This window comes from Malania oleifera, chromosome 9, assembly GCF_029873635.1.
Source record: "Malania oleifera isolate guangnan ecotype guangnan chromosome 9, ASM2987363v1, whole genome shotgun sequence".
Classification (NCBI taxonomy): Eukaryota; Viridiplantae; Streptophyta; class Magnoliopsida; order Santalales; family Ximeniaceae; genus Malania; species Malania oleifera.
The window spans coordinates 44,083,775-44,100,263 of NC_080425.1; the positions used below are offsets into that span (position 1 = coordinate 44,083,775).

At 36.6% G+C, this 16,489-nt stretch overlaps 1 protein-coding gene across 10 annotated transcripts in view; it reads left to right on the forward strand.

Moving 5' to 3' along the window:
* The window catches only part of LOC131164761 (ion channel DMI1), a 79,759-nt gene that overhangs the window by 30,920 nt on the left and 32,350 nt on the right, over positions 1-16,489 (forward strand). For all 10 annotated transcript variants that reach the window (XM_058122190.1, XM_058122195.1, XM_058122192.1 and 7 more), the window contains one exon: positions 1,705-1,953. In XM_058122190.1, the coding sequence (XP_057978173.1) occupies positions 1,705-1,953 (249 nt within the window). The remainder of the gene's footprint in view (positions 1-1,704; positions 1,954-16,489) is intronic.

The window sequence follows — 16,489 nt, forward strand, 5'->3', positions numbered from 1 at the left end:
TGGAAATTTAATACTGCTTGTTTTCATTTTAGCACAATTGTTTCACCTAACAAAAGAACAATTTTTTTCATGAATAGAGTAATTGTTTCATGCAATATTTCAATGCGACCTTTTCATTTATCGCCTTTTATTGTAATAAACTTTCTAGGCCTCGGTTATTAATGGAAATCAAGTTGACTGTATTTTTGAAATGACAGGATACAGATGTATATCTAGAATGAGGTCATAGATAGAAAAATATATTCATCGTCATTGCTGATAGTAGAACTGTAGAAGGTTGACTTGGTGCAATGCCAAGTGCTCATCCATCCAGAGTGGAGCTGTGGGTTTGAATCCAGGACTCAGCCACTTCAGGAATGGGGGGCCACCTAGCATCCACCTTACCCAGGCCCTGCTATAAACAGGACCCTTGTGCACTGGGCTGACCTTTATAACTGATTGGACCATGAACTGACAATATTCCATGAAACACTTCTATAACATCTGATTGTAATTATAAAATCTTTACATTCTTATGTGATGTAAATCTGTGAAGTCATTTAGTGTTGAGTCTAGAAATGTACCATAGGTCAAATATCTGTCAATTACATTGCCAAACACGTTATTATATAGTTCCGAGTGAGTGTACTTCGTTCCAAGTTGGGGGAAAGTTATGGTTTGTAGGTTTGGCAGATGGAGGTAAGTCTTCTTTGAATGATGCATTCAGAAAAAAGGTGATTTATTAACCACATGCATTGATCTGTTGGGGACAACGGTGAAGGAGATTTGGTTTAGAGTTGAATTAGGTTTGGTTATTGTTCACAGCACTGTATCAATACTCTTCATAACCCTGTAGTGTGCTGTCTTCTTGAGGCTGTTTTTACTTTACTGTGGGTCCAATTTTGGGGTATTTTGGGTCTTTATTTATTTTTTAGTTATTTCTGGGTTTCTTTTATCTTACATATAGTTGGTGATGTTCAAGATTAGTTAATTTCAACGTCAATATTAAGTGTTTGTTTTTGTATGAAATTTCTTTTATAACTTAATGAAGAATTATCATACGTTTGTTGCAAACTTATTGCTCTAAATGCTCTAAGATGTGGAGGCTTTCTTCTTTGTATGAGTGATTCCTAGAATCTATTAGTGTGAGGCTACAAGTTACATGCCTTCTTATTTTTTCTATTCTAATTCATTGGCTCCAAACCAGATTTGAATCCACAGTTTTCTAGCCCTAATTTCACCTTCTGAACTTCCTTCTCAAATCTGAACCCTAAACTAGTTTCTCATATTTTCCCTTTGTTTTTATGCAGCATGGAGTTTTCAAATCTTTTTCTTAAAACACTTCCCTCTGATAAATTTTAATATTATAACATGCATGTTGGTACTGCTATGCTACTTGATTAAAGCTCTGAACTCTTGGGAATGTGGTGAAATGACTGCCCTCACTGAGGTAGATATATCAGTCTTAATTCTTCTAGACATACTTCATGCTAAGCGCTATATATATATATATGATGAGCTTTGAGTTCTATTTCCTTGAAACTGCTGATACTTTGTACCACGTTGTAGTCTGATGTGACATCATGATCAGATGGGCCAGATTTTTTTTTCCTTTTTCTTGTAGCAGCTTTAAGTTAATGGTTTCTAACACCAGCTTGTTTATCCAACCTTGAGTAGTTGTTTACATATGTTTCTGGCAAAATAATGTCCTTATTCCTTTGGCAGATATGGGAGGATATTTTGGGGTTTGAGAATGCTGAGTTTTATATCAAAAGGTGGCCTCAGTTGGATGGAATGCGTTTTGAAGATGTACTTATTTCATTTCCTGATGCAGTTCCCTGTGGAATTAAGGTTGCTGCAGATGGTGGGAAGATAATTATCAATCCAGATGATAATTATGTTCTGGAAGAAGATGATGAAGTCCTTGTTATTGCTGAGGATGATGACACCTATGCTCCTGGTCCTCTGCCAGAGGTAATCTTTTCTTTTATTGTCCAATTTGGCAGCACAGTGGTTGATATAAAATATTCTGAATTCTGATTTGCAGATTTGAAAAATAAAAGACTGGTATCTCTGGCTGATTTCTTGTGCTTTAACTGTTATAATTATCTCATTCAGTTGAAGTTGATGAGTGCCCCAACCTTTACATATTCTGTTTTAATTTCACACATTTGCAAATCATATCATTCTGTTGGTGCCTTGATGTAGGCCAGTGAAGAGGGTAGGAGAAACAGAGAGAGAGAGAGAGAGTTTTTGTTGATGATCATCACCACTAGCAAGCAATGACTGCAGGTTTCAAATAAAGTACTTGGGCACTTGATCTTACTTCCACGATTGTATGGCGTAAGAAAGGGTTGAATTTATTTCAACGAAAATATTCCTTGGACTTGCTAAGTGAGACTAGTATGTTGAGAGCTATGCTAGTTGTTACTCCTGTGGATCCTAACATGAAGTTGTCTAGGGATGCTGGACTGAACTTTGAAGCCAACGTTGGTGTATGCAGTTGGTTGGCTAGTTAATCTACTTGATTGTGACCAGACCTGACATGTCCTTTCTTGTGGGGACGGTGAATCATTTTATGGAAACTCCCAAACAGCCACACTGGGATGTTTGTAGAATTCTACGGTATCTCAGTGGTTCTCTTTGTAGAAGTTTGATGTATAAATGTAATAGAAACTGTGTGATCATGGATAATTGTGCTGGTTTGTTGATGGTTGAAGGTTTACTATTGGATGCTATACATTTGTGAGAGGTAATCTTATTACCTGGTGTAGCAAGAAACAAACAATTATAGCAGGATCTAGTGTTGAAGCAAAGTACTGACTATGGCTCATCTGTGTGTGAGTTTATGTTGTTTAAGTCTCTTATGTCAGAGGTGGGATTCTTGGCTACAAAACTTGTATATATATTTTTTGTGATAATGAAGTTGCCATTTATGTTGTAGGTAACCCAATGGGCATGTGAGGACAAAGCACATTGAAGTTGAGTGTCATTTTGTGCGAGGTGTTGCCATGAAGAAGGTTGCGAGGACTTCATTTGTGAAATCTACGGATGAGTTGGGTGATGTTTTCATGAAGGCTTTATTTAAGTCTGCCTTATCTAATGGTTGAAGCAAGCTGGGGTTAGATGAAGTTTATACACCTCCAGCTTGAGGGTGAGTGTTGGAAGAGAATATGCTATTTTAGTAATTAAGTGGTTTTAGTGGGGGCAATTTGTCTTTAGTTCCTTTTTCATTGTTAGTATATGTTAAAGCTCGATATACATTGTTGGCCCACAACCTAACAACATAAGCTTTTAGGTAAAGTGGTATGCTAACATTGTATTAGAGCAAATTACCAGCAGTTCCTGGGTTTTAGTCTCATTGCCTGCGTTTATTGTTGTGTTTAAGAAATTATTGTATTCCTTGTAATGGGTGTTATCTATATTGTGTTGTATCAGAGCGGAGTACCAGGAGGTCTTGGGTTCTAGTCTTGTTGCCCGCGTTTATTGTTTGGTGTTTAAAAAACTTATTGTATTCCCTGTAATGGGTGTTATTATCATGTGCTTATCTCTCCAAGTGCTGTCAGGCTGCAGTTCAGGGGAGTGTTAAAGCTTGATATACATTGTTGGTCCACAATCTAACAATTTAAACTTTTAGGTAAAGTGGTATTCTAACAATATATAATGGGCAGAGCTGAAGCTGTATGTGGAGCAAAATCTCTAATATCTAAATCTTAGTTATCGTATCATTGCCTAAAACTACTTGTAGACAGTCCCCCATAGCTTATCATGCTGTTGATGAATATTATAGCATCACTAGTAAGTTTTTTGATATGCAATTAATAGACAACTTGATTTTTCTTTGCTGAGCAATTATAGATATGTACTGCATTGTGAAATTATATATAGGTTTGGAAAATAGATATATCCTCGTTTAGCAGTTTGTGACTATCGTGATGTGTGTAGTGATAAATTATATCATTGAAGGGGTGTGTATTGTCCTTTTTGTCTTTAAAGAAAAAGATAATTAGAAAAAAATTGGCCAAGATTTCATTGATGGGGTGTCTATATCGTTAGTCACTTGTTTAGGTGAACAATGTGCTATAGTTGTGTTAGAGGTATAGTATTCAAGGTTCCTGTAGTATTAGGCATCCCAACAAGCATCTCATCTTATTGCATCTTTGCTCAGAAGGATAATCCTATAGTTTATGTCATTTGATATTTCTCCAACTAGTCACTGGGTTATCGAATTTGTTGCTGTTGGCCATATGATAGGGCATAGGTGTCACCAACTTCTTTTCTACTCTCCAATATTCTAAAAATCTACCAAAAAAAAGGCTCCACTACTATAGTTAAGGGGATAGGAATAGTAAATCCTACTCCTTCCATCTCTCTCTCTCTCTCTCATATCTGTTTTGTACATTCCTAAATCTCTCTTTAATCTCATATTTATTAGTAAAAGTACAAAGTCACTAAATTATCCTGTAACCTTCGTTCTTGGTTGTTGTTATTTAGGATCTAAAAGTGGGGAAAGACGATTGGCACAAGATGTAAAGCTAGTGGAATTTACTACTTTGAGACGCTCTCTCCTCCTATTGCCTATAGTGTAGCTGCTACACTACATCAATTCCATTGTCGCCTTGGTTATCTGTCATTGGCAAGTTAAAACAGGTAGTTCCCACGTAGAATTCTATGTCGAATCTTGAGTGTGTGTCTTGTCATTTAGGAAAGCATCACTGTGTTCCCTTTGAGTCCTAAGTCAGTAAATGAGTAGTTTACCCTTTTATGTTGGTCCATTCCAATCATTGGGGTCCTAGTTGTGTCACGTCAAAGTTGGGGTTTTACTTTGTTACATTTGTCGATGACTACTCCAAATTGACTTGGTTGTATTTAATAAGAGATTGTTCTGACTTATTCAATACCTTTTGTGCCTTTTGTTTTTAGATAAGGACTTTATTTGATATGTTATTAGGATACTTAGTAGTGTTAATGCTAAGAAATACTTCAGTACTCGAGTCACTACCTATATGATTAACTATAGTATGATCCATCAATCATCTTAAGCCCACACTCTACAACAAAATGGAGTTGTAGAGTAGAAAAATATACATATTCTCGAAGTCACTTGAGCCATGCTGTATCAAATGACTGTACTCAAAGTTTTTTGGAGTGATGTCATGCTCATTGTTTTCTCTTTGATCAATAAAATTCGATTCTCTATCCTTGAATGTAAAATCCCATTTTCAGTTATCTTCCCTGAAGCTTCTTTGTCCTCATTTCCTTGTCATATATTCAGTTGCATCCTTTGTCCATATGTTAAGTTCAGGAATTGATAAATTGGATCCTCGAGCTATCAAAATTATTTTTCAGGGCTATTCCTATACTTGAAGGGATATTGATGTTGTAGCCCTACTTTACATGAATTCTTTGTCTTTGCTAATGTCACCGTTTTTGAGTCTACACCATACTTTTCTGATTCCTTAAGTTTTGTTGCTGTTGATTAGTCATTTCCTTTGCCTAGCCTTCAAGATCCTAACTTACTATCTCCTTCTAGTCCTCATACATCTTCTTCTAGTTTGAGTTCTTGTTGCTTGTATCATCCCTTTGTTGGTGTGCACATGGCAACCCAAGGGAGGAGAGCTAGCTTTAGCTTCCACTTCTACGCCTCTAGTTCCCTCTTCAAATGATCCTATTGCCCAAGATGTATCCAATATCCTATCTCTAATTTTTTTTTAATGATTTCTTGTCACCCTCATATTACTGTTTCGTTTGTATTCTGTCTTCTGTTCTTCTTCCAAAATCTATTTTGAAGCCTTGTCCCATTTTGGGTAGAGGATTGCATTGATTGTAGAAATGCATGCACTACATGATAATGATACTTGGGAGTTGGTATATCTTCCTCTTGATATGTCTTGGGTTTGTAGTCCTTAGGTGTATGTTGTGAAGGTCAATCTAGATGGTTCCTTGGTTCAATTGAAGGCAAGACTTGTTGCTAAGGGATACACTCAAGTGTATGGTTTGGATTATTTAGACATATTATCCCTAATCTCCAAACTTGCCTTAGTGCGTTCATTCATCGCCTTAGCCACCACCTATCACTGGCCTCTACATCAGCTAGATGTGAAGAATGCTTTCCTATATGGTGATCTCTAGGAGGGGTTTATATGGAGCAACCACCTAGGTTTGTTGCTCAAGGGGAGCTAGGCTTAGTGTGTTAGCTTAAAAAATAATTATATGGTTTTAAACAATCTCCTCTAGCTTGGTTTGGTCGATTTAGTGTTGTAGTACTTAAGTTTAGACTCTGAAGGCGTATAATAGACCAGTCTGTATTTTATTGTCGCACTCCATTTGGCAAGATTCTTCTTATTGTGTATGTTGATGATATTGTGATAGCTAGTAATGATGATCAAGGCATCCAAGGCCTAAAATTTTTCCAATTGATTAACTTTCGGACCGAGGATTTGGGACCATTGAAGTATTTTTTGGGTATAGAAGTATCATGATCTCGTATAGGGACTGTCTTGTCACAAAGGAAGTATGTTCTTGATCTTTTAGATGCGACTAGGTTGGTAAGATCCAAACCTGTTGATACACCCATGGTTCCCAACAGTTAGTTAGCACTAGACATGGTTGATTTGTTGTCTAATCCAAGATTGTACTGGAGACTTGTTGGAAAGTTGAATTATCTCACATTCACTTGACCAAATATATCTTTTACAACAAGTGTTGTGAGTCAGCTTCTTGATTCTCTGAAATTAAGTCACTTGGATGCAGTAATTTGTGTCTTGTGATATCTCAAAGTTGCACTTGGGGGATGTCTCTTATAATTTAGGAATATATAGATGCAGATTGGGTCGGGTCACCTTCTGACAAAAGATCCACAATTGGGTATGTTGACTTTTTGAGTCCGATCCCCGTTTTGATTATGACAAACCACGGCATCTCATGTGTGTCTTTGAACAGATTTATAATGCAGAAGACACAAATGAGAGGTGCAATGTGGAAGCCTTGAATGCATACCAACGATCATATTCCAAGGCGTATTCCATGGACAATCAGAGGGGTAGAAGACTTGAAGACTTTATTTATTATTTTCTAAGTCGTAATAATTATTTAAGTTTAATGTGTGCATGCATATCATATGATCTAATTTGAAACTCAACCAAGACCTTAGATTGACCATAGGACCTCCACTTTTTCATAAAATTTCTGACTAAGGGTCGGTCAACCGGCCAGCTGACCGGAGAGTAAAAATGTGCGTTTTTCTCTATCCATAACTTCTTATCTTAAAAATTGTTCAATATGAAAGTTTTGGGATTTTCTTTTAGCTTTCTGTTGATACCAAGAACGTTTAATTTGGAGTCATATAGAAAAAGTTATGGCTAAAACACCGAAAGGTGTCCGTAGCAGAAAAATTCCCTTCATGTTTCTTCCGTCTCCATGATGGGCGTTTTTCTCAATCCATAACTTCTTATCTTAAAAAGTGTTCAACATGAAAGTTGTGAGATGTTCTCTTAGCTTTCTGTTGATACCAAGAATGTTCAATTTGGAGTTGTACAGAACACGTTATGGCCAAAAAACCGAAGGTTGTCTGCGCAGAAAGCTCCCCAATGGCCGAAAAACGGCTAGTTTTCAAGTTAAATATTATTTTAATACCCCAACGGCCATAAAATGGTTAGTTTTGGTTTTGGCCTATAAATACAAGTCAAAGACACTTGGAAAATTAAGGAGAGACATCTTAAGAACATATCTGCACATTCTTTGTTTCTCCCTCATTTTCATACCCTCTTTGTGCATTAAATTTCATATTTCTCCTACTCTTTCACTTTGAAATTTTTTTTTTGGAGAAAATATTGTGGGTTATTGAAGGAAGTTTGGAGCATATATCTACTTGTATATTTCTACTTCAAAGGCTTCTTTTTCTCGAGGTAATTTTGAAAAGGCTTGAGGATATATTTAAGTTTTTATATATTGCTTGGAGGCCTCTACCTTTTATTCTTGTTGTTTTTCAAAGATCAAATTTCTCCTACTCTTCTTGAAAATATTTTTGGAGAAAAATATTTTGGAAGTTTTATTTAGAAAGGCTTGAGTAAATTTTTCCCATACTCTTTTTTGTTGAAAATATTTTGGAGAAATTTATTTTGAAATTGTCTTGAAGGCTTAAGCATGCATTTAAGCTCATACATATATATTGCTAGAAAGCCTTATTGAATTTATTTTTGTAAAGGTCAATCATTTTAAATGAAAACCCTAACTTCTCTTATTCATTTATTAATCTATGGGTTAGTTCAAGAATGCTTTGAGCATATATATTCATTGATATATATATATTGTTCTTGAGAAGCTTCTTGACAATGGCTTGAGCATTCACTTTCATATATTTTTCTTGGAAGCCTTATTTAAATTAAATTTTAAAAGGTCATTTTCATAAAGAAAATCATTTTCCATACTCCCATTGGTTTACTTGAAAAATATTTTGAGAGAAATACCATACTCTACTGAGCTTCATTTTAATATTATATGAGAGTGCATTTTAGTGCTTCATATTGTACATCATTTGCTTAGTATAAAAGCACTTTTATTATACACAAAATTTATTTATCTATTGTATTCCCGATGTGTGGTTGGAAGAGGATTGCACTGTCCTGTAAAGTGTATCGGAGTAGCTCAGACCCGGTTAGGAGAGCTAGGAGCACCGTCCTGTAAGGTGTGGTTGTAGGTTGTGGCTCAACCTTGAAATTTGAGCTGGGGAGACTCCGCCCCGTAAGAAGATGTGTAACCGGCTTCTGCTTCGCCCATTTAAGTGAGCAGGTTAGTGGAATCCTTGGGGGTATGCCCAAGGCGGGGACGTAGGCAGGATTAGCTGAACCTCGATAACAAATTTTGTGTTTGTGTGTGTGTGTGTGTCTCCCTATCTAATTTAAATTCCACACTTTAATTTTCGCATGTGTATGAATGTTTATTTATTGTCATTCTTATTTTTCATACACGCTTTAATTTTTAAATAAGATTTAATGTGGTGAATCGGTGAAGTTTAAATTAGCAAAATATTTTTTAAATCCCAATTCACCCCCCTCTTGGGATCACACCATAACTCGCAGGGTATTATATCTTTGCTGGTGGTAATTTGGTTTCTTAGAGGAGAATAAGAAACAAATTGTGGTGGCTAGGTCAAGCGTTGAGTTAGAGTATAAAGCGATGACTTACACCACATGCAAACTTGTTTGGTTAAAGATCATGTTGGAGGACTTGAGTTTTCCACTTTCTTTAGTCTATGGAGTTGAGGTGTGATAATAGAGTTGCTATTCATATTGCCTCTAGCTTGGTCTTTGAGCGCACAACACACATTGAAGTTGGAGAAACTTGTGTAGAAGCTCATTACAACCATTCATGTGAAATCTGATTTGTAGGTTGTTGCTTTATTCACTAAAGCCTTAGGGGATGCTTGTGTTAAATTCATTTGTAACAAGCTAGGAGCATATGATATATATATGCTCCAACTTGAGGGGGAGCGTTAAAGGCTATTTTGGTCATTTAGCATTTTTAGTATGTGCTAGTGTTATGATGGTAAATATTGAAAGTGATGGTGTAGTCCCAAGAGAGGGGGTGAATTGGGTATTTTAAACTTTTAATGCGCGGAAGCTTGATTAGTTTTGAAACGTATTTACCACGTACTTCAAATATTTAAATCAACACAAAAGTTTAATCAGCGAATGGCTATACCAATGAGCAATTCTAAATATATATAATCAAAACACAAGGCTTATTTTATTTCTAGCAGATTAACATAGGTGAGTAGATATTTAACCATACAAATATTAATCTTGTATTTAAACAATGAATATGTCAATATCAAACAATCTCAACAATTTTAACCAAGAAAATATCCTTCCTGTATTTGAACAATTAATCAACTAAAATGAATTTATCTAAGCCAATTGAATCAATTCAGAATTTGCAATTTCAAGCAGCATTTGATTTTCAAAGGGAACTTAAATCATTCACAATATCCACAAGTAACTTTAAATCAAACTCAGTATCCTCAAATCAGTCTCAGCATTTAACAATTCCCAAATCAATTTTAAATCATACATAGCAGATAATTATCAATTTATAATTGCAAGAAAGTAAAGAGATTATGGGAAGAAGAACACCAAGATTTTTTAGAAGGTTTGGCGGCCTGCCTGTGTCCTTGTCTCAAGCAACCCGCTGTGAGGATTTTCCTTACTCTCTTCGTTCAATAGGTGGCATTCCCTCTCTCTTTTCAGTAGGTAGAGACACCTCTCAAGCAAGAACAACCCTCTTGCTAGTTCGATTCTATCCCCGAATCGAAAGTTCAATAAGATACATAGCATATTTTCGTACAAGCAGAATACCCTCTAAGAAGAGCAAATTTGTACAATACAAAATCACTAATAACCTCTCAATAAGAAGATGTAATGAAGCTCAAGAGGAAGCTAGGGTTTTTTGGACTGAGATATTTGAAAACGAAGAGCAAAAACCAGATTTTGATTTTCAATAATGAAGAACGGCACACAGCAGCTTTAGCAAGATGAAAACAATAGGATCTGTGTGCAATTGAATTGATTGGAGTTGCCCTAGTGCGATTAGGGTTTCTCTTAAATAGTAGGTTTTGAAATTTGACTGTTTTCCCATGGTTTGGAAACAATATATTCTCAAAATGGTAAGAAATCGTGTTGTTTAAAAACTCAGCTGTGAACCTTCGGTCGCCTGAGCTTATGCCTCGGTCGCCCAAACCATTTAGAAAAAGAATTTTCAAAACAAGTAGTAGCACTTCGGTTGCCCGAGCCTATGCTGACTATCAATCTGGTCGCCTGAACACACTGATTCCATATCAATTTGTTCAGTTTGTTTTGAAATTCAATGTTCTTTATTTCAAAACTCATTTGTGTTTTTTAAAACATATTTCAAATTTGAAAACAACATTTTTCGAGTTTTAGAAATAGGTATCTAAGTCCAATTGTATCCTAAGAGCTTCATACACAAGCTTAACATAGAGAAGCACTTACATGAGACTCCTAAAACAGTACACATCAAATTAAAGTTAAGTCCTCATGTTCTTGAAGCTTTATCTTCATCCAAGCTTGAGCCAATCCTCATTTAGCTTTTGTTCCTCATGGCTTTTAAGCTTTAAGTATGATCCAATGTGCTTGTGAGTTATGACACTTGTAAATTTACTTGAAGCACAATTAGAATCCTTAGTTTGTTATCATCAAAACAGAGACGAAGCCTTGTTAAGCCAATAATCTCCCCCTTTTTGATCATGACAAATAAGGACCAAAATAAGGTAGCCTTGAAAAGGCTGCCCCTCACAATAAACATAATCATCAAGCAAATAACAAATTCATTGTTCTCCCCCTTAGGATAATATGAGTACAAGTATGTTTTCAATACAAATGTAGAAATCCCTACAGTGTGAATGACGGCCACGGTTGGTGAATGACAGCCAGCAGTGTGAATAACAGCCACGGTTGGTGAATGACGGCCACCTACCATGGTAGGTGAGCCACCGCCACCTACCATGGTGGGTGAGCCACCACCACCTACCATGAGAACTTGCCACAAGTCGGAGAATTCCTTGATTACCTCATGGCTTATCAACTCCATGAGGCCAACTATCAGGAAAACACATATGTTCTTACCCACAACAAAAGAGGTGTGGGATGCAGTCCGAGAAACCTACATTGACGAGGAGAATGCTTCCGAAGTATTTGAACTTAAGACACGTTTATGGCAGATGAAACAAGGCGAGAGGGAGGTGACGGACTATAACATGGAGATGCTGGCACTGTGGCAAGAACTGGATTTAACTAGTGAAGAAGAATGGCGGCTAAGGACAGTGCGCTATTCAAGAAGAGATTGGAAAATGAGAGAGTTTTTGAGTTCCTTGCAAGTTTTAATCAAGATTTAATTCTGAGCCGTAGACCTCTACCATCCACTCGAGAAGTGTTTGTTGAAGTGAGGCGTGAAGAGGCAAGGCGCAAAGTCATGTTGAAGGAAGCTACAGCCACGATACTAGAGGGCTCAGCATTTGTATCCCGTGGGACCTACAGTGGGCCAAATACCAAACAACCAAAGGGCTGCCTCTGGTGTGAACATTGCTGAAAGCCTGGCCATTCCAAGGATAATTGTTGGGAGATTCATGGCAAGCCAGCTGATTAGAAATCATGGCAGGGCACCAAAACCAGAGGCTATCAAGCTTGTTCTGAGACTCAACCCGAGAGGCAACAAGTGGCGAGCAACCATTGTGACAGTGGCAACAGCAGCACCTCTAGCCATGACCAACTACAGAAAATCATGGAGATGCTATCTGCTCTCCAAGCCTCGGGTCAGACACCAAAAAAATACTCCATCGGGTAATTTGGCACACAGAGGTAATTTCTCACAAGCCCTATACACCTTTTGTAACCATACACCCTGGATTATAGATTCTGGAGTCTCTGACCATATGACAAACTCTTTTCACCTTTTCTTATCATATACCCCATGTGCTGGTAACCTAAGAGTCAAAATTGTTGACGGATCTCTTGCTTCTGTTGCTGGCAAAGGGAGCATTTGGACTTCTGACTCGATTACTTTAGAGTCTGTTCTTCATGTTCCAAAATTATCTTGTAATCTTTTGTCTGTCAACCAACTCACTAAACACTCCAATTGCTCTGCTTAATTTATTTCATCCCATTGTGTTTTTCAGAACTTGTCACATACCAGACCAGACATAGCTTTCGTAGTAAGTGCAGCAAGTCAGCATATGCGATCTCTAAAAGAAGCACACCAGGAAGCAGCCTTCAGGATCCTAAGATATCTAAAGGGATCACCAGGGAAAGGTTTATTGTTCAAGCGAAGTGAACAAACACAGCAAGTGCACATACATATAGTTCTAGTTCTCTCAATATGTTGTTCAAAACATATAGTATATTTTGCGTTATTCTCCCCCTTTTGACGTCAGCCAAAAGGATATGCAAGAACATATACATGCCATACATAAATTTTTCAAACATCCAGCATGCAATTCACAAGTATGACATCATTCCATATTCAGCATGCAGTTCACAAGTATCTTATCATCCAATATTCAGCATGTTCACAATGATTTCATCATTCAATATTCAGCATGCAATTTGCAAGTTCAGTATTGCTTAACCGCAATAGATAATGATTTCAAATAACATAGATAGCGATATAAACATCACATGGTAAAGCTGTTTTCCAAAAACAAAAACAAACAAAAATATTACAATCAGAATTTTAATCGTTCCAAAGAAGATGTTTAAACAATCATAACAACAACAACTCTCGTCTAGTCCTCCTCAATAGCATCGTCACCGGATGAGCTTCCTTCCTCATCCGGTTTTGGTTTTAACATATTTTCTTTTAAATGGACACTCAAATTTTATATGCCCCTTTTTCTTACACAAGAAACATGTGGTGTGTGCATATGCATTGGTTGAGGAAGTGCTAGCATGGTTTTTAGAAGCTTTTACAAAATAATCCATGTAGAGGTTCTTTTTTCTCTTATTTTCTATTCCATTAAATCCAATGCCTTCTTTGTCTAAAGACATACTTTGAGACCCAACTAGTTTGTCAAAATTTTCTTTTCCTATTGTGAAATTGTAGATGATTTTAGATTGATCTTCTATCTTTCTTTCTAGACTAGTTATTTTTGAGTCTTTCTCATTTTCAAAATTGGCTTGTAATTTTACATTCTCTAGTTCTTTTGACATCTTGTTGATCTTACTTTCTAGTTGAGCAATATACAAGCCCTTTTCTTTTTCAACAGAGTTAGTCGACTCTAATTTGTTGATTAACATGTTATTCTCACTTTTTAGTGTGTTGTTTCTCTTAGACACCTTGACAAAGCTTTTATGTAGTTTAAATAACTCTATTTGTATTTCAGTGTATGATGGCATGCTTTCATAGGATTCATTACAAGATTCATCACTAGATTCATTGAATGAGTTTGAGTAAGAATTTACCTCATCATTTAACACCATGAAGCAGAGGTTTGCCACTTCCTGATCACTCGAGTCGCTTTCCGATTTGCTTGAGCTGGAGTTGTCCCAAGTTGTGGCCTTCATTGCCTTCTTCTTCTACTTCTTAGATTCTTTCTCGAGTTGTGGACAATCAAGTTTTATGTAACCTACCTTTTTGCAGTTATAACATGTCGGAGGTTTTGCTTTTGTTTCTTTCTTGCTAGTTTCACCTTTGTCCATTTTAGATCCTCTAAATTTTCAAGTAAATCTCTTATTCATTTTAAAGAATCTACCTAGTCGTCTAATGATTAAAGCTAGGTCATCATCATCCATCTCTTCTTCTTCTTCTTCTTCTTCTTCTTCTTCTTCTTCTTCGTCACTCGAGCTTTCTTTGGAAGCTTTGAGTGCTATGGATTTCTTGGTTTTTCCAACCTTAGTTGATCTTTCATTAATGGCCATTTCATACGTGAGAAGTGACCTAATGAGTTCGTCTAAGGTTATAGCTTTTAAGTTCCCGCCTTCAGTTATGGTAGTGGCCTTGGGTTCCCAAACAGGAGGAAGTCCTCTAAGGATTTTCCTAATCATTTCGTAAGTTGGGTAGTTCTTCCCAAGTGGTTTTAGGGAGTTTATTTGTTGGTGAACCTAGTATACATACTCGATATAGGTTCTTCGGGGTTCATCCTGAAGGTTTCATACTCACTGGTGAGCATGTCTATTCTGCTATCCCTAACATCTACGGTTCCCTCATAGGTTATCTCTAGTTTTTCCCTGATTTCCTTGGCAGTCTTACAACCCATTATCCTATTAAACTCATTTGAGTCTAACGCACAATACAGGACATTCATTGCACTAGAGTTTATATGTAATTGTTTCAAATCTGCCTCATTCATTTCGTTTTCCTCCTTAAGAATTTCCTTATTTTCACTAATGTTAGAAGGAACATAGTTCCCTTGGATTACAACTCTCTAGACTCTCCAATGCATCGTTTGTAAGAATATCCTCATTCTTTGTTTCCAGAAGGTGTAATTTACACCACAGAAGATTGGGAGTATAGTGGAGGATTGTCCTTCACCGAATGGGGATACACCTAGGTTGGTCATTGTGATCTTTGTGCAACTACCTGTTAAGATTTGTTACAACCTATGCTCTGATACCAATTGAAAGTGATGGTGTAGTCCCAAGAGGGGGGTGAATTGGATATTTTAAACTTTCTTGATTAATTTTGAAACGTATTTACCACGTACTTCAAATATTTAAATCAACACAAAGGTTTAATCAGCGAATGGCTATACCAATGAGCAATCCTAAATATATATAATCAAGACACAAGGCTTATTTTATTTCCAGCAGATTAATATAGGTGAATAGATATTTAACCATACAAATATTAATCTTGTATTTAAACAATGAATATGTCAATATCAAACAATCTCAACAATTTTAACCAAGCAAATATCCTTCTTGTATTTGAACAATTAATCAACTAAAATGACATTATCTTAGCCGATTGAATCAATTTAGAATTTGCAATTTCAGCAGCGTTTGATTTTCAAAGGAAACTTAAATCATTCACAATATCCACAAGTAACTTTAAATCAATCTTAGTATCCTCAAATCAATCTCAGCATTCAACAATTCCCAAATCAATTTTAAATCATACACAGCGGATAATTATCAATTTATAATTGCAGGAAAGTAAAGAGATTAAGGGAAGAAGAACACCAAGATTTTTTAGAAGGTTTGGCGGCCTGCCTACGTTTTTGCCTCAAGCAACCCGCTCTGAGGATTTTCCTTACTCTCTTCGTTCAATAGGTGGAGTTCCCTCTCTCTTTTCAATAGGTAGAGACACCTCTCTAGCAAGAACAACCCTCTTGCTAGTTTTATTCTATCCCCGAATCGAAAGTTAAATAAGCAATATAGCAGATTTTCGTACAAGCAGAATACTCTCTAAGAAGAGTAGATTTGTACAATATAAAATCACTAATAACCTATCATTAAGAAGATGTAATGAAGCTCAAGAGAAAGCTAAGGTTTTTTGGACTAAGATATTTGAAAACGAAGAGCAAAAACCAGATTTTGATTTTCAATAATGAAGAATGGCGCACAGCAGCTTTAGCAAGATGAAAACAATTTGATTTGTGTGCGATTGAATTGGTTGGAGTTGCCCTAATGCGATTAGGGTTGCTCTTAAATAGTAGGTTTTGAAATCTGACCGTTTCCCCATAGTTTGGAAACTATGTATTCTCAAAACGGTAAGAAATTGCGAGCTGTTTGAAAACTCAGCCTCGAACCTTCAGTTGCCGAGCTTATGCCTCGGTCTCCTGAACCATTTGGAAAAAGAATTTTCAAAACAAGCAGTAGCACTTCGGTTGCTCAAGCCAATGCTGACTATCGGTCCAGTCGCCCAAACTTACACTGTCTGGGCTTTTTCACTAGCAGTTTTAGTTCGGTCGCCTGACCCTAGAGTCCGGTCGCCCGAACACACTGATTCCAGACCATTTTGTTCCGTTTGTTGTGAAATTCAATGTTCTTTATTTCAA